This window comes from Arvicanthis niloticus, chromosome 25 (assembly GCF_011762505.2).
Source record: "Arvicanthis niloticus isolate mArvNil1 chromosome 25, mArvNil1.pat.X, whole genome shotgun sequence".
In the NCBI taxonomy this organism is placed as follows: domain Eukaryota; kingdom Metazoa; phylum Chordata; class Mammalia; order Rodentia; family Muridae; genus Arvicanthis; species Arvicanthis niloticus.
Window position 1 is genome coordinate 35,248,430 of NC_133433.1, and position 19,587 is coordinate 35,268,016.

Sequence of the window (19,587 nt, forward strand, 5' to 3'; positions counted from 1 at the left end):
ATTTTTAATAGCTGAGTAATATTCCATTGTGTAAATGTACCACATTTTTTGTCTCCATTCCTCTATTGAAGGGCATCTGGGTTCTTTCCAGCTTCTATCTATTATAAATAAGGCTGCTATGAACATAGTGGAGCATATGTCTTTGTTATATGTTGGGGCATTTTCTGGGTATATGCCCAGGAGTGGTATAGCTGGGTCCTCAGGTAGTGCTATGTCTAATTTTCTGAGGAACCGCCAGACTGACTTCCAGAGTGGTTGTACCAGCTTGCAACCCCACCAGCATTGAAGGAGTGTTCCACTTTCTTCACATCCTCACCAGCATCTACTATCACCCAAGTTTTTGATCTTAGCCATTCTGACTGGTGTGAGGTGGTATCTCAGTGTTGTTTTGATTTGCATTTCCCTGATGACCAAGGATGTTGAGCATTTCTTAAGGTGCTTCTCGGCCATTCGTGTTTCCTCAGTTGAGAATTCTTTGTTTAGCTCTGTACCCCATTTTTTAATGGGGTTATTTTGTTGTTTGACATCTGATTTCTTGAGTTCTTTGTATATATTCGATATTAGCCCTCTATCAGATGTAGGATTGGTAATGATCTTTTCCCAATCTGTTGATTGCCATTTTGTCTTATTGACAGTGTCCTTTGCCTTACAGATTTGCCTTACAAATTGCTTTGCAATTTGATGAGGTCCCATTTGTCGATTCTTGATCTTAGAGCATAAGCCATTGGTGTTTGGTTCAGGAACTTTTCCCCTGTGCCTAGGTATTCGAGGGTCTTCCCCAACTTCTCTTCTATTAGTTTCAGTGTGTCTGGCTTTATGTGAAGGTCCTTTATCCACTTGGAGTTGAGCTTTGTACAAGGGGATGAGAATGGATTAATTTGCATTCTTCTACATGTTGACCTCCAGTTGAGCCAGCACCACTTGTTGAAAGTGCTGTCCTTTCTCCACTGGATGGTGTTAGCTCCCTTGTCAAAGATCAAGTGACCATAGGTGTGCGGGTTCATTTCTGGGTCTTCAATTCTATTCCATTGATCATCCTGTCTGTCTCTGTACCAATACCATGCAGTTTTTATCACTACTGCTCTGTAGTACAGTTTGAGGTCCGGAATGGTGATTCCCCCAGAGGTTCTTTTATTGTTGAGAATAGTTCTCGCTATCCTAGGTTTTTCGTTATTCCAGATAAATTTGTAAATTGCTCTTTGTATCTCTATGAAGAATTGATTTGGAATTTTGATGGGTATTGCATTGAATCTGTAGATTGCTTTTGGCAGGATAGCCATTTTTACTAAGTTAATCCTGCCAATCCAGGAGCATGGGAGATCTTTCCATCTTCTGAGATCTTCTTCAATTTCTTTCTTCAGAGACTTGAAGTTCTTGTCATACAGATCTTTCACTTGCTTTGTTAGATTCACTCCAAGATAATTTATTTTATTTGTGGCTATTGTGAAGGGTGTCATTTCCCTAATTTCTTTCTCAGCCTGTTTATCCTTTGAATAGAGGAAGGCTACTGATTTGTTTGAGTTGATTTTATATCCAGCCACGTTGCTAAAGTTGTTTATCAGGTTTAGGAGTTCTCTGGTGGAAGTTTTAGGGTCACTTAAGTATACTATCATATCATCTGCAAATAGTGAAATTTTGACTTCTTCCTTTCCTATCTGTATCCCTTTAACTTCCTTTTGTTGTCTAATTGCTCTAGCTAAGACTTCCAGTACTATATTGAATAGGTAAGGTGAGAGTGGGCAGCCTTGCCTAGTCCCTGATCTTAGTGGGATTGCTTCAAGTTTCTCTCCATTTAGTTTGATGTTGGCTACTGGCTTGCTGTATATTGCTTTTACTATGTTTAGGTATGGGCCTTGAATTCCTGATCTTTCCAAGACTTTTAACATGAAGGGATGTTGAATTTTGTCAAATGCTTTCTCAGCATCTAGTGAGATGACCATGTGGTTTTTTTCTTTGAGTTTATTTATGTAGTGGATTACATTGATGGATTTCCGAATATTGAACCATCCCTGCATTCCTGGGATAAAGCCTACTTGATCTTGGTGGATAATTGTTTTGATGTGTTGTTGGATCGGTTTGCAAGAATTTTATTGAGTATTTTTGCATCAATATTCATAAGAGAGATTGGTCTGTAGTTCTCTTTCTTTTTTGGGTCTTTCTGTGGTTTAGGTATGAGCATAATGGTAGCTTCATAGAATGAATTGGGTAGTGTTCCTTCTGTTTCTATTCGATGGAATAGCTTGAAGAGGATTGGTGTTAGGTCTTCCTTGAAGGTCTGAAAGAATTCTTCACTGAAACCATCTGGCCCCGGATATTTTTTGGTGGGAAGATTTTCAGTGACTGTGTCTATTTCTTTAGGAGTTATGCGATTGTTTAGATGGTTTATCTGCTCCTCGTTTAACTTTGGTACCTGGTATCTGTCTAGAAAATTGTCCATTTCATCCAGATTTTCCAATTTTGTTGAGTATAGGCCTTTGTAGGATCTGATGATTTTTTTAATTTCCTCTGTTTCTGTTGTTATGTCTCCCTTTTCAGTTCTGATTTTATTAATTTGAGTACTGTCTCTGTGCCCTTTGGTTAGTCTGGCTAAGGGTTTGTCTATCTTGTTGATTTTCTCAAAGAACCAGCTCCTGATTTTGTTGATATTTTGTATAGTTCTTTTTATTTCAACTTGGTTGATTTCAGCCCTGAGTTTGATTATTTCCTGCTGTCTACTCCTCTTGGGTATATTAGCTTCTTTTTGTTCTAACTCTTTCAGGTTTGCTGTCAATTTATTAATGTACGTTTTTTCCATTTTCTTTTTGTGGGCACTTAGAGCTATGATTTTTCCTCTTAGTACTGCTTTCATCGAGTCCCACAAATTTTGATATGTGTCCTCATTTTCATTTAAATCTAAAAAGTCTTTAATTTCTTTCTTTATTTCTTCCTTGACCAAGTTATCATTGAGTAGAGCATTGTTCAGTTTCCACGTGTATGTGGGCTTTCGGTTGTTTTTGTCCATGTCAAAGACAAGTCTTAGTCCATGGTTGTCTGATAAGGTACTAGTGATTATTTCAATCTTTTTGTATCTGTTGAGGCCTGTTTTGTGACCAATTATATGGTCTATTTTGGAGAAGGTACCATGAGGTGCTGAGAAGAAGGTATATTCTTTTGTTTTAGGATGAAATGTTCTATAGATATCAGTTAAGTCCAATTGGTTCATAACTTCTGTTGGTTTCATTGCGTCTCTGTTTAGTTTTTGTTTCTATGATCTGTCCATAGCTGAGAGTGGGGTGTTGAAATCTCCCACTATTATTGTGTAGGGTGCAATGTATGCTTTAAGCTTTAATAAAGTTTCTTTTATGTATGTGGGTACCCTTGCATTTGGGGCGTAGATGTTGAGAATTGCGAGTTCCTCTTGGTACATTTTTCCTTTGATGAATATGAAGTGTCCTTCTTTATCTTTTTTGATTACTTCTGGTTGAAAAATAATTTTATTTGATATTAGAATCGCTACTCCCGCTTGTTTCTTGGGACCATTTGCTTGGAAGATTGTTTTCCAACCTTTTACTCTGAGGTAGTGTCTGTCTTTTCCACAAAGGTGCGTTTCCTGTATGCAGCAAAATGTTGGGTCCTGTTTACCTATCCAGTCTGATAGTCTATGTCTTTTTATTGGAGAATTGAGTCCATTGATATTAAGAGATATTAAGGAAAAATGGGTGTTGTTTCCTGTTATTTTTGTTATTGGCAGTGGAGATATGTATAGCTACCTTCTTTTATGGTTTTTGGAAGATTACTTTCCTGCTTTTTCTAGGTTGTAGTTTCCCTCCTTGTGTTGGAGTTTTCCACCAATTACCCTTTGAAGTGCTGGATTTGTGTTGAGATACTGTGTAAATTTGGATTTTTCATGGAATATTTTGGTTTCTCCATCAATAATGATTGACAGTTTTGCTGGGTATATAGTCTGGGCTGACATTTGTGTATGATATCGGTCCAGGATCTTCTGGCTTTTATGGTCTCTGGTGAGAAGTCTGGTGTAATTCTTATAGGTCTGTCTTTATATGTTACTTTGCCTTTTTCCCTTACTGCTTTTAGTATTTTTTCTTTGTTTTGTACATTTGATGTTTTGACTATTATGTGGCGGGAAGTATTTCTTTTCTGGTCTAAACTATTTGGAGTTCTGTAGGCTTCTTGTATATTTATGGACATCTCTTTCTTTAGGTTAGGGAAGTTTTCCTCTATACTTTTGTTGAGGATATTTACTGGTCCTTTAAGTTGGGAGTCTTCCCCCTCATCTATACCTATTATCCTTAGGTTTGGCCTTCTCATTGTGTCTTGGATTTCTTGTATATTTTGTGTTAGTAGCTTTTTGTATTTTGCATTTTCTTTGACAGTTGTGTCAATGTTTTCCATGGTGTCTTCTGCACATGAGATTTTCTCTTCCATCTCTTGTATTCTGTTGGTGATACTTGTGTCTGACTCCTGATCGTTTTTTTTAGGTTTTCTATCTCCAGGGTATTCTCCCTTTGTGATTTCTTTATTGTTTCTACTTCCATTTTTAGATCCTGCATGGTTCTGTTTAATTCCTTTTCCCGTTTGGTTGCATTTTCTTGCAATTCCTTAAGGGATTTTTGTGTTTCCTCTTTAAGGGTTTCTATCTGTCTACCAGTGCTCTCCGTAAGTTCTTTGAGAGCGTTATTTATTTCTTTCTTAAAGTCCTCTATCATCGACATGAGAAGTGATTTTAATTCTGAATCCTGCTTTTCTGGTGTGATGGGGTGTTCAGGGCTTGCTCTGATGGGGGAGCTGGGTTCTGATGATGCCATGTAACTTTGGTTTCTGTTGTTTATGTTCTTGTGCTTGCTTTTTGCCATCTGGTTAACTCTAGTGCTACCTGTACTTGCTGTCTCTGACTGAAGCCTGTCTTTCCAGTTATCTCGCTTGTGTTTGATCTTCTAGGGGTCCAGATGTCTCTGTGATCTTTTCCAGCTGCACTGATTACAGTGGTACCTCTAGGATGCCTCAGGATATGGTGCCTCCAATGTAGCGGTCCAGCTAGGCATCTGCTTTTCTTGGTACAGTGTCTCCTCTAGAATATCTCAGGATATGTTGTCTGAAGCTCTGAGATCAGTTGTTCCTCTGTGGCTCTGGGTTGAGTGGACCTTCCAGTATGTCTCAGGCAGAATCCAGGGTCCACACACCAGCATGCCGGGCAGAGGTCTGGTGCAGGCCTCAGTTCTGGAAGAGGGGCGGAAGGGGAGTGCCAGCCCTCAGGGGCGAGGAGGGGATTATCCGCTGGAATCTGAGCACTCACAGCACCCAGCTATGGGCTCAGGGCAGTATGTGGGTTTTCCTACCTAAAGCTGTCTGTGGGATCCGTGGAGCCTCCAGAATATCTCGGGCAGGATCCAGGGTCCACACACCCGCAGGCCGGGCAGAGCACAGTCACTTATTCTTATTGTATTAATTTTTAGTTTTTCCCTTTTCAGGAGCTTTGAAATCAACCATTCCAACAAGGAGCTTGCCCCCTTCAGTAGGGCAAGGATATTTATTTAGAAACCAAAATCTGGGATTTACAAAGTTAGGTAGTATGTTTGTTGTCTCCTGTTATGGCTCTTGCTTTCTGAGCAAATACAGCTAGAAAATATGCCTATATTCTAGTCTCTCCTCCACCTATCTCTACACCCATATGTGACTTTTATAGCTGTGTGTTTATACTGACATATCTGTTTCAAGTTCAACAGTATAGAGTTCATTTTAGAGTTCCCCCTTGATTTACTTATAATTTTTTTCTCTAAACAGTGTGAAATGTGGCTTTTATTTTATGTTGGTATTGTTTGTTCTTTATACATGTAGCGATGCATCTTAGTCTTAGCCACATTGTCCTTCCTCCCATCCCCCAACACATCACTCTTCTGTCTCATGTTGCTACCGCCTGGTTCTTCTCTACCTCCCCCTTAAAAAAAAACAACAACCACCTACTGAGTCTAATTAGTGTTACCCACAGTCACATGGGTATGGGTATGTGCCCTCTGGAGCATGGGCACCTGCCAGTGGACACATCCCTGAGGAGAGTGAACTTTCCCTTTCCTAGCAGCCATAGTTGCCAGTGGTTCCTCAGCGAGGTGCTGTGCTCATAAGCTCCATCCACACTATGATGCTAGCTGGTTTGGTGGTGTACATTTTTGCATGTACACTCCCCTGACTTCATAAGACTTCACAAGGCTACGTCTTGTGTCTAAAAGATGCATTTTATGGCACTTTTCCACCACCCTCTCTGACTCTTGGCATTCTTTCCACTCCCTCTTCCTTGACCTTGAGGCAAGAAAGGTTGACATAGCTGTTTTGTTTAGGGATAAACACTCAATAGTCATTTATTCTCAGTTCCCTGAGTTATGAGTCTCTAACCACTGCCCACTGCAAAAGGAAGCTTCTCTCATCAAAGCTGAGAGCAGCCTGATTTATTGATTGAATTGGTGTCACAGCTGCACTGAATATCCCTCTGATACAAGCAAGCTACATATTGATCTCAGAAGTTTGTTTTCATTCTAATTATGCATCTAGTAGTGTCTTTATTTGTAAAATAAGACTTTGAAACTGTTAACTGTAAGGTTCTTACACTTTTTTTAGACATTAGAATCACTTAATTCAATTTTACTTTTATAAATATAATTATATAGTTTGAAATATTATTGGAGGTTATGAGGAATTATTTAATACTGTAAAGTATTTTTGTGGAAATTAATTCTATGATAATCCTTCATGTCAGCTCATGAAGAATGAAAAGAGATTTATAAGGAGCAATAACATTCTAAAATATGAAATATTGGGATTCTGCTTAACGTTTTTAGCATCTTCTTAAGTGAGCCACATAATTAGATGATATTATATACAACAAACATTGATAGATGTAATTATTTTTGTGCATACTGGATGACTGGACCAAATGATGTAAGCCCTCATGGCAATTTTACTTACTAACTATGGTTTTAATACACTGTATAAATTAAAAAGTATTTGGTATGATAATGTCAGAACATGTTGTGAAAGGGTATGTATGTACTGAAAAGTTTATTTCCCATTTGATCATTTCCTAATCTCCACCCCATATGCATGTTTCTTGTGTATCTTTTTAGTTTTTATTTTTAGGAACGTAGACAAAAAGGAGAGAGGAAGAGAGAGAGAATGAATGAATAAATACATGTGTGATGTACTTTGTTCTTATTGGTGGATATTTTTAATTTGTTTTTAGGTAAATATATTATTGGCAACAATCCAGTTACTACTAGGCAGCATTAAAATTGTTTTCATTTTGTTAAGAAAGTACATTTTCATAACATCACACATCAAATATAAGGTCTGGAGAGATAGATGCTCAGTAGCTAAGAGCACTTGCTGCTATTCCAGAGGACACCAGTTTGGTCCCAGTACCCTCTGTGGCATTTACTCATGAGGACACATGCATATAAATAAAAACAGTAAAGTTTGAGCACTGAATATCGACAAATAAAAAATATTACTGAAGACTTTCTCCCTGTTCTTACGCACTGGTTTCCAGACATCTAAGGAGTATTATTGTTTCTTTTAGTATGCTTTATGTTGGTTCCAATGGCCTATAATTCCCAGGCCCAAAGAAAAAGGATACCTTATTTAAAGGATTTATAGTTAGGTGAAGTTGAAGCTACTTTTTTTTACTAGTACCGGAAATCATTTTGTTCTTTCCAGTTACAGGAAGCCAAACAAATGGAAAGAGAAAGACATCGGCAGCAGCATCATTTGTTACAGTCTCCAGTAAGCCATCATGAGCCAGAGTCACCTCATCTTAGATATTTGCCACCTCAGACTGTTGATCATATAGCCCAAGAGCATGAAGGGGATCTTGATCCCCAAACACATGATGTGGATAAAAGTCTCCAAGATGATACAGAGCCTGAAAACGGATCTGATATTTCCAGTGCAGAAAATGAGCAGACAGAAGCTGATCAGGCAACTGCAGCTGAAAGTAATCTTGAGCTGGGGCTGTGAGATGGGGCTGTGGGGACTTGGTTTAAGGGACGTGATGGGATGAGTTTTCACTGCATGTAGAAAAATAATGGTTACCAAATAGTCTCTGATAATTGTGATCTTTTCTGTTAGTGGTAAAGCCAGTTCGAGTCAACCTGCACCATATCTCTTATTGATACTGCACCTTCATTAACATCTCACAAGTAATGTGATCTATAGACTTCCTTGGGAAGAGACACACTTTTCTAAACAGAATCATAAATATCTGTTACAAGATAACATAGTTACTTGGGTTTTCTTTTTCAGTTTTATAGCAAACAGGATCCACTCAGTAAGGGCTGTTAGACTTGAAAATTTAACATCATTATTGGTTTAGAAAGTATTGTGCCTGTTATCCCGGTACTTGGGAGACAGACGCAGAAAGATTATGACTTTGAGATTGGCCTTGGCTATACAGCAAATACCTATTTTAGAAAAAAAAAAAAAATAACAAAATTAAATACAAAAACAATTTTGATTAATCAAGTAACACAGAAAAATTTGTCTAAAATATAGCTACAGAAGTCAGCAAGGTTAAGATGTTCTCTCAATATTTTTCTTCTTAAAATCTGTGTGTATGTATGATGCGTGTGTGAGAGTCCAAGTGTGTCACAGTGCATATGTGTGCGGTCAGAAGACAAATTTTGGATATCAGTCTTTGCCTTTCCACATTGCTTAAGACAGACTAGCTAGCCTGGGAATTTTCAGGGAATTTCCTGTCTCCACATCCCACCTCAATGTTAGAGATTACAGACAAATGACATTTTGTGGGTTCTAGGGATTTAGACTCAGCTCTTCATGTTTGTACAGCAAGTGCTTTATCCACTGAGCCAACTCCCTAGTCCTATGATACATTTTCCAAAAAAATTCCATGTAAGAGAAGTTATATTGTCATAAAATTAATTTTTACATAGATTTTTCTATAGAAATAAACACATGAAATTATTTTCTCTTTATTTTTTAAGCCTGCCAGGGAGTTGTTTCCTTTCCTTGTTCCTGAGGCTGACTTGAAAAATGATAGAAATTATGTTGTTCTCTGTTGTGGATAGATAGGGCTTAGTTAGACTTCATCTAAAATTTGTTTTGTTTTGTTTTGTTTTTTTTTTAATTTGAGGAAAGACCTTAGCTGTTGACATTCTTTAAAATCATGTTTACTTAGAACTCTGTCATAAATAGGTGTATGCATATACATTCATGTGTAGAGGCCAAAAATCAACCAACTTCAAGCATTTTTCCTTGGGTGCAACCCATTTTATTTTGAAATAGGGACTCTTGACTGGCTTGGAGATTTGCCAGTGAGGCTGGGCTGGATAGGCAGTAGCCCCCAAGGATCTGCCTGTCATTGCCTCCCCCAAACCAATGTTATAAGTGCACACTGCTGTGCACAGTTTACATGTATACAATGCATTCTGATTACTCTAACTTCTCAACCATCTTCTCTATACATCTATCCCTTTTCATATTCATGTTTTTGTTTGTTTTGTGACCCAGTGTGTTTAACCAGATCATCAATGTAACTGAGTATATGATTCTCCGTTGGAGTGTAGTGGTCTTACCAGAGAGCCCTGATGGCAGTGGATAGTGGGGAGTGACTCCCCAGTTTCTAGAATCTATCAGTGATGGCTAGTTCAGTCAGACCTGGGGGAAGGACATCTCTTGAGCCCCTCCCCCATCTGGTTGACCATTAACAGGCTCATTCTTCTGCAGGTTGTGTGTAAGCAAGTACAGTTGCTTTGAGTCCATGATTGGAATGGTTATATCATGCCTAGAAGAAATGTAGCATTCTGTAACCCCTCTTTCAGTGTTCTTACATTGTTTTGGTTCCCTCATCTGCAGTTTTCTTGATCTTTATAGGTGATGGTATAAATGTCTTATTTATACTTCAGCATTCAGCCTCTATTTATTCTTAGCACCTAGTATAGTTACGTATTCCTGGAAAAAAAAGGTCTTCTGGGGTAAAGCATTTGCCTTTGATACATAGCTGGTAGTTTTGTTTTGAGGTGGTGTTTTGCTATGGACCCTTGGCTGTTCTGGAATGTGTTGTATAGACCAACCGTGAACTCACCGAGATCTTCCTGCATCTGCCTCTGCTTCCCTAGTGCTGACCCGAACTTTTTTATTTTTTATGAGTTCTGAGTATCAAACTCAGGTCCTCATGCTTCCATGACAAGCGCTTTACTAACTGAGCCATCTTTCCAGTCTTCTTTTTGCTTAATTTGAAAAAGCTACCTTAGGCAAACCAGCTATTCACACTAGGTAAGCTACCACCAAGTGAATCCACCATGTGTTTTGTCTAAACTGCTTTTGACAAAATTGATCCCACTTTTTACTGCATCTCTAAGTTGATTCAAAGGGCTGATCTCTGACAAAAGTGGGATTTTATTTGTTACTACATTTAGCAAACACGTTGAGCAATCTGTGTTTTATGTTCTAAGTGCTAGAATTTGGGGTTAAAATGATAGATACAGCTATTGCTTTTAGTGTGTTTACTGCTTTTAGCCTACCTAAAGGGTCTGATGATCATGAACAGGTATAATGTATGGTTTCCTAGAGGTAGCATGCTTAGGTAGTTAGGCTGAGGAGAATTAGGAAAATACTGTTATAGAGAAGGCAATGCTGTTTTAGTTGAATTGTAGTTGATAAAAATGATTAGCTAGAAAATAGGGAAAATTTTTCTAACACACAAAACATGGACTGTGACAGAGACACATGTACTATGTGTAAAGACACCACTGTAGATGTCTTGTAGATTGCAGGATTGTCAATAAGGCATTGTGATTATTTTGACCATGGAGGCATTGTTCTAACATCTGGTATAAATAACCTTTGGGTCAGAGTGCATGGTCTAGAGCACAACTTTATTACTGTGTGAAGTTGCATATTATTTGTTATTATTATATCATATTATAGCTATTGCCAACTTCTCTAGGCAGTTCTTGTGTATTATATATATTTATCACTTCACATGAATACTTTAATATACTATATTGTAGATACTTTTAGGTAGTGGTTCTGTATATTTACTCACATTGAGATAGTTTTCAGAGTTGGAGAGATGGCTCATCACTGACTGCTCTTCCAGAGGTCATTAGTTCAATTCCCAGCAACCACATGGTGGCTCACAACCATCTGTAATGGGGTCTGATGCCCTCTTCTGGTGTGTCTGAAGACAGCTACAATGTACTCATAACACATAAAATAGATAAGTAAATCTTTTTTAGAAAAATTATAGTTTTCAGACTGAAGGTGTTTTAGCCAACTATAGCATAAAAATAGAAGCTTAGAAATGGTAGAAAAATACCTACACTTAAGACTTTTTTTTTTCCACACAGAGGAATCTAAAGGCTAATTTTTTTTCTGGTAAGGTTACTAATTGAACACACTTAACAAATTTTTCATTGTGACACTATTTTGTAGAATGTGGGAGGTAGTAGATTTAAAACAGCACAATTATAGAGAGGACAGATTTTGGGAAAACAGCATTGTTAAGTCATAATGCTTTGTAATAGTCTACATGGGGAGCAGTGGAGACATTACTGTAGCCAGCAGGTAACAAAGTTGGCAGCTATTTGCCATGGGGCGGGGGGGGGGGGGGGGTTTGCCAGGTTCCTGGAGCATCCGAAAGTACTAATTGAACCACCTTGAGATACTTTCAGCATCCTGTTTGTAGTTATCTATAGAAGCTTTCAGATTCCATTGTTTTCTTTAGCTGCTCAGGAGTCCTGCAAAAAGCATGAATTCAGTTTTATATTGGAAGTGTAGTTTCTTTTGCAAAGCAAGAATGAGCAAAACATTATTGTTATCCCAAGTTGGCTCAATATCTGTCTCTAGGTATTTTCGGTAGTAAAATGAAGTATTAACATTTATATCAAATAAGATTTAGTTACTTTAGTTTGATGTTGGATAAGGTTTAGTACAGACATATATGTACTAAGTACATGTTAATGTGCACAAGACATTAAAAGTGCCTCATTTAGAATACCATTAGAAGTTTGGTTCTTTGTAGGACTAATCTATGGAGTCTCGTTAAGTTGAATAGTAGTTTAAAAGCTGATCAAATAGAACCTTGTTAAAGTGGGTTTGAATTTTAAAAATACTTAAGAGTATTGATTTGGTTACAAATTCTGAAAATTTAACAAGGTAGTATCCCAAAATATTTATACCCATTTAATTTTTTTTCAAGTGTTTCATTATGCATGTCTGGTAGAGGTTTCTTAGAAAGTTAAAATAATGTTGTCTCAAATTTTTGTCTTTCAAAGCATTATCTAAAAATGATATCTTGTATGATGGAGATTGTGAGGAAAAGCCACATGATATTGTACAGAGCATTGTGGAAGAAATGGTAACCATCATTGTTGGAGGTAGTGTACTTCATCTGAAATTAGTTGATTCTGTTTCATAGGATTTTATCTGACCATGGAAATACTATAATATGGAAGCAAAGAAGTAAAATTGTAAATTCTGAAATTAATGTTTGTATGTATGTGTATGTCTGCCACATGCAGTGTGCCCCTCCCAGTCCCATTCAGACTGCTTTCTAAGATCTCTAGAAGATGCTTTCAGCCACCAGAGAGCATCAAACCCTGTATCTACTCCTTTTCCTTTCCACAGTGTGCAGGTGCAATGCCTTCCCATGCCCTGTTGACAGAACATCTGTGTCTGTGTATATCAGCAAACCAGTAAGCACATCTTTTTCCACAGTTTGCTGTAATAACTTCAGCATAGGACTTTTTCTCCATGTAAAATTTTTATATTTTTTATTTAAAGTATTTTGCCACGTTCTTCTTTTAAAGTCACCTTTCTTTAGCATATTTGGACTTCACTTACTCTCTGAGGCCACTGCTAACTACAAAAAGGGCTATTCAGATATATGCTCTATGAGTCACAGCAGTGGATCTGATAAAAGAGGCAGCATTGAGTGTCTGGGTAGCATAAAGAAAATGATTAGTTTAAGAGGGGTGATTTGGTATAATACTTGTGATGTCAGATAATAGAAAAAATTATAGAAGCAATTTAACAGGGTTATAAGTTCCAAGATTAGGACTTTGGATTTTATTCTAGGACAAATTAGAGAGTTTAGAACTGAGAATTTTGATGAGCAGATCTAAACCAAGTCTGAAAAAAAGGAAGCCCTAAAGAGACTTGCACAGTAGTCTGGTAGTAAGACTGCAAAGTGGAAGAAAGCAGGAATGCTAAGATAACTTAACTAGCTAAAGAAGAGAAAATGAGGATGTCACACACAGCTCCAGGGCTACTCCACAGTGTGGTGATTCACCAAGAAGACTCACATGACTCAACATAAGCGTTGTCCTCATTGAGAAGTTTTATTACAGCCAAAGGTACAGAGTAATACCATTAAAGGAAGAGACAGATGAGAGACAGGAGGTAAACTGTAGAGGAAATCAGCAGTCTACTTTCAGGAACTAGGATATTCTTAGTTCCTCCAGTTTCAAATATTAAATATTAGCAAAATGTTTAGTATGTATTTGAACCATGAGGACTAAAATCTTAATTGCTGACACATTGTGCTTTCTGCCTAACATGCACTAAAAGTCCAGGCTCTCAAAAGAAAAGTTGGTTCATCATGGTGCAAACTGTTTCTACAAATGTTTGTACCTCAGTGAGCCATATTGATCAGCTCTAGAGAAACACTCTAAAATCTAAGATAACAAAAATTAGCTAAAGGACAACACTTAAAGTATGCTTTTCTAAGATGTTACCTCTTTTCTTCATTGATAGCATCCCAGTTATACTATCAACACACTAGATGTTTAGTAATACTATTGGCAGAATTAAGTGATAGTATAGAAGGTACTTGGGGAAAAGCGTTAATACTTTTGGCACACTGAATTTGTCCTTATCTGTATAGTCGTGTATAAACACAATGCAAATTAGCACTTTTCCTAAACAGAGAGCAGGTGCTACTGGCGCATTGTTAGTAAGCTTATGTCACTGTGATAGGTATTTGAGAAAGTAACTTGAGGGGAGAAAAGATATATTTTGGTTCACATTTTAAGGGATTTGAGTTTACGATCACTCAGTTGTAGTGCTCCTGGGCTGTAGTGAGGCAGACTCATGGCAGGAAGCATGTGCTGGAACAAAGCAACTTTTCTCCAGGAAGGTGGGAAGCAAAGAAGAAGAGTGAGGGGCCCATCTCCCAGGGACTACTTCAACCAGTACCCACCAACTAATGGTACCTCCAAAAAAATAGTGCCACAAGCTAAGAACCATGCCTCAGCACATGAGGCTGTGATGGACCTTTCATATAGAACATTCTGTTCTTTACCCTGAAAAGTTCATGAACATCTAATGCTGTAAAATGCAGTTAGTGTAATTCCATGAGTTCCCAAAGTACTGGCAGTTACGGCATTGTTTAAAAGTCTTCACCAAAGCAGATTTATAACCATGAGTCCCTTAAGATCAAACAGCAAGCTATATAACTTTCCCATTCCATACGGAGGACTGGGAGCAAAAAAAAAATGCTGCAGCACATCAGGAAGAGGAGTGAATCCTGGGGCTGCACATTAGGCATCCAAGGCATGATGTGGTCATGCGCCCCAGAAAGCAAAGCTAGCCACTGCCTCTGTGGCTTCGCCCATGCTTATTTTATTTTCCCCTCCCAATTCCCATTACAACCTGACTAAAAACAGCCAGTAATCACTATGCCACAGCTTGATTGCTGGACAGCCATGAAATTGTCTCCACTAGGTTAGTCTGTCCCTGCAAATTCTACATCCTATAGAGTTTCAGGACACACATAAAATGTAGACATGTTGTTGTTGTTGTTTTGGGGGTTTTTGTTTGTTTGTTTTTGTTTTTGTTTTTTTTTGCCATAGTGTCATAATGTACACAACCAATTTTCTAACGGTTCAGAAAGCCTGTATATCCATGCTATGTGTAAAGACATAAAGGTATGAGCAAAGGTAGCAAAAGTGCTAGTGGATCTGGTTAAAGATGCTTCTAGGCCAATTCCTGATACCCTCCTGATAACACACAAGTTCAGTCTTCACTGGTTACTCCTTTATCAGCATTCTGGTTTTCTGAGACCATTGCATTCTGCTTACAAATGTCTAGACCATTGGTTCTCAACCTGTAGGTCATGACCCCTTTGTGGTGTTACATATCAGATATTTACATTAGAATTCAAACAAGTGGCAAAATTATAGTTATGAAATATCAACAAAATGATTTTATAGTTGGGCATCACCACAACATAAGGAACTGAATTAAAGGGTCGCAGCATTAGGGTGGTTAAGAACCACTATTCTAGGCTTTATTTAGCACACTTCCCAAACTTTTCCAAGTTCTTCCTAAAAATTTGCCCCCAAAACTTTTAACTTGCATTGCTAGTATAACCATAGTAGCAGCTGTTATTTCTTAGTATTCATGTTCTTAGTCCATTTGTCACGTGACAGTATCTGGGAGAAATAAGTATTTGGCTCCCAATTCCAGGGTATGTTTATTTGGCCCTGATGCTTCTGGGCTGTGGTGAGATAGAACATCATGCTAGGGAATATGTGGTGGGAGAGCAGCTCACCTCATAAGGGACAGAAAGCAGGGGTTTGGGGGTGGACATGACAGCCTTTACAGACATAGGCCTATTGACCTACTTCCTACAAAGTAAAGTAGCTTCCAAAGTAACATCACCATCTGGGTATTAAACCCTGAACATATGATCCTGTGAGACCTAAGTCATAACAAGTGTTAGTCTATTAAAATTGGTAGTGGAAGTCCCAAGGTTATCCAGTGAGAAAGAATAGAGACTAAAGAAAGACACTACAGTATTAGGAATATTAATAAAAACTATAAAACATTTAAAACATTATAGTTAAAGAGAAAATAAGAGTGTTCTGATTCCATATATCCTTTTAAAATAGTGCATTACCAGTCAGGGCTTGGCACATTATAAGCTTATGTGCCAATTCTTCTTGTTTGGAGAGTGTTGAGGTTAGACTTAAGTCCTGGAGCATCCTAGGCCAGTGTTCTAGTGTTGGTACATCTCCAGCCCCACCTGTTTTTATAAAAGAATCATTGTAACACAGCCATGCATAGTTACAGTAGAGACTATGTGATTTATAAAACCTGAGGTATATACTGTCTGATGTCTTACCAAACAATCTTTTTGAGTACCTAATACAAATATAGACTAGGAAGTAGGAGTTTCCTCATTCTGCAACATTTACTTAGGAAAGTCTCAAATGTAGAGAAAATTCCAAAGAGCAGTGTTATGAGCACCTTTATCGAGACTCACTAACACTTTTGCAACCTTTACTTTCTGCCTTTACACATAGCGTGCATATATAAGTCTTTTGAACCATTAGAAAATTGGTTGTGTTCATTATATCATTGTACCCCTGTATAATGTCCAGATATATTTTTTCTGTAATAAGGACATTATTATATGTAACCTCAATTTTATTTTCACACCTAGGGAGATTGTCATCTTTTCAAAAATATCTAATATACTTAAGAATTTTCCCACTTGCCACAAATATTTGCCTCTGATGTTCCTTTTTTTTTTTTTTTTTTTTTAAATCCAGACTCATCTCAGTACACACTTCACATATTAACCTTATTTGTATTTGATTTGAGTTACAAGTCCTCTGGCCTTTATCAAAAAGAATTGAGTATTTGAGAAGAAATGGATAATATCTGAAGTTCAGCCAAACATATCAGTGTTTTAGCATTCATCAGAGCCCAGTTTAGTGAGTTAGTGTATAATTAAAAATCGGCCTCTGCTTATGTCCTTCTAGAATAACCTTCTATCAGCTAAGTGTGTTTACTGCCAGTGCAACTTATAGACCATGTTGGGAAGCATGCTAAGTGGATATTTGCACTTTAGTAAATACATACATTTAAAAAGTGTGCCAATACATATTTTACTTTTCTTTTTGGTCGCTGTTTCATTTTAGATAGACTGGGTTTTGCTTGTTTGTCTGTTTGGTTTTAAGCATACTGTGACTTATTCAGATGTACTTGAGTTTCTTTTCTTGCCATTTTAGACATGGGAGAAGGGACGGCTGTCAGTGCAAGTACAGATGGCAACACTGGAACTGTAGAGGATGGTAGTGACAGTGAAAACATCCAGGCCAACGGAATCCCGGGAACACCCATTTCTGTTGCATATACACCATCACTACCTGACGACCGGTTGTCTGTCTCCTCCAATGATACTCAGGTATATATGGGGTGAGATGGGGAGGAGGAGATGGATGGTCTGCCAGTAGCTTGAGCCAACCTTCCTGGCTGATGCTTGTGTCTGATTTCAGCTTGTGGAAATGGGGTTTTGAGTAGACTTCTTATTACTATAACTTAGAGCAGTTTGTTCTTTTAAGATGTATTAATGGCCACATTTCAACTGTGATTGTGTTTCATCTGTGTTCACAACCCCTTATTCCCCACTGAAATTATATTTAACAGGAACATTCTTTTTCACAAATTATGGAGAAATTATAGTCTCATAGGGAAAAGGTGGGAATGGAGGGCATTTTAATGGAGCCTCTGATAAGAGGTTCACAGAAGTCAGGAGTGGCAGGTGTTCAGACTGCTCTGTTTTATGTGTTCTGGTCTTTATGTTTGCAGATGAAGGATTCTAGAGATTTTCTTGGTTAGGTTGACCTTATCCAGTAAACAACTTTACCATATTAGAGTTCATTGAAAACTGCTAGAAGGCTAAATGATTTATGATGGGACATTTCTTTATTTTCATGGTATATTAACTTGTTTAGGAATCTGGAAATTCTTCAGGACCTTCACCTGGTGCTAAGTTTTCCCACATTTTACAAAAGGATGCCTTTCTAGTGTTCAGGTCATTGTGTAAGCTGTCAATGAAACCACTGTCAGATGGACCACCAGATCCAAAGTAAGTCATTAGCCATTTTGTTTAAGAGGTTTTTAAGCTTAAAGTGTACTATAAATATAGTGTTTGCATTTTCATTTGTTCTTCTTGTCCTGTGGAATCTTTAAATAAATTTTTGTTTTAAAAAATACATACCAAAAATAATAGGTTCCCAAACTTTTAGAATATATACCTTACACTATTTGAGAAAAGATGGGCAGCAATACAGAATAGTGAATACACAGTAGATGTCAATATATGTTACTGAATGAATAAGTCACTCAATGAATTTCAATATTCTGAGTAACTTTGGAACTATTACAATCTGATACATTATCTTAAGATGATTTTTATCTCCACTTCTATTAAGATCGTTGATATAAGTTATCTAATTTCCATCAAATATAGTATTTTTTTTTTTTTTTTAATTTTGACACAAGCTGAAACCATCTCAGAAGAAGGAGTCCCAGTTGAGGAATTGTCTCTATTAGATTGGACTATGAGGCAGGACTCTGGGACATTTTCTTGATTAATGATAGGTGTGAGAAGGACCAGGCTACTGTGAATGGGGCCAACTCTGGGTCTTGGGTTCTAGAAGAAAGCAGTTTGAATAAGCCATGAGGAGGAAGCCAGTAAATAGCACTCCATGGCCTCTGCTTCAGTCCCTGCTCTGGATTTTCTTTGATGGGCTTTGGCATGTAAATGTAAGCCAAATAAACTCTTTCACTCTCCAAGTTGCCTTTGATTAGTGTTTTATCACAGCAATTGAAAGCAAAGTTCAACATTAGGAAAGGGTCATATTTTGTGGATGGTAATATAATTTCAAGTTTATTTCTGATTGCATTTAAGGCTTAGAGTTAAAAGAATGACCTATTCTTTATTGTTGTAGGATATATTACATTGACAGTTTTAGGAGAATTTCTAGCAAAAGGATGTTTAGAGAAGGAATGAAAATGATATCAAAATAGAGGAAAATGTAAACATTCCTACTTAAATAAAAAAAAAAAGTCTTTGGAGTGTTTAAATGCAACTAAAGTCTAGAGATGGTTCCTATAAAAACTGCACATCTGAGTTCAGATCCTAGAATCCTTGTAAATCCTCAGAAGTTTGCCTAGTGTGCTCACAGCAGCAAATGGTAGAGACCCTGTTACAAATATGGTAGAAGGTTAGAACCAGCACCCAAAGCCTCTGACCTCATGTATGCAGGCATGTCTACACAAACATAGCTTGCCCACACTCATGTAAGAATGTGTGCATATAGAAACATCACACACACACACACACACACAGAAAAAATGCTTTGAAAACTGTGTAAGTTTGTGCAAAACACATATTTTCTATAATTTTATTCTGTCACATTGTTCTACTTTAAGGAGAAGCATGTTTCAGTTTTAAATTAAAATTTTAAAATGTTTTGAGACCCAAATCTCAAGTTGCTTCTTCAGTATTTTGAAAATAGGAACTTGATGGAAGTAGAATTAAAGTTATTAATAATATACTGAATAAGAATGTATTTTAATATAGTTCCTTAGTATGAAAAAAGAACTTTCTCATTAAAAAATTGACAATTTTGGCATTTCATTCTGAATTGATGAAGATTACTATAAGAAGAAACAACTTTAACAATTTGGAGTTAGTGGGTTACAGAAGATTCAGGTTAGGTTCTCAGGACCCATATCAGGCAGCCCAGAGCCAAGTGTAACTCTAGGTCAGGGGGATCTAATGCC

At 37.5% G+C, this 19,587-nt stretch overlaps 1 protein-coding gene across 1 annotated transcript in view; it reads left to right on the forward strand.

The window, feature by feature from the left end:
- Nucleotides 1-19,587, forward strand: part of Arfgef1 (ARF guanine nucleotide exchange factor 1) — a 113,876-nt gene that overhangs the window by 23,913 nt on the left and 70,376 nt on the right. The window contains exons 6-9 of the mRNA XM_076924372.1: nucleotides 7,705-7,981; nucleotides 12,282-12,383; nucleotides 17,025-17,200; nucleotides 17,751-17,884. Of these exons, the coding sequence (XP_076780487.1) occupies nucleotides 7,705-7,981; nucleotides 12,282-12,383; nucleotides 17,025-17,200; nucleotides 17,751-17,884 (689 nt within the window). The remainder of the gene's footprint in view (nucleotides 1-7,704; nucleotides 7,982-12,281; nucleotides 12,384-17,024; nucleotides 17,201-17,750; nucleotides 17,885-19,587) is intronic.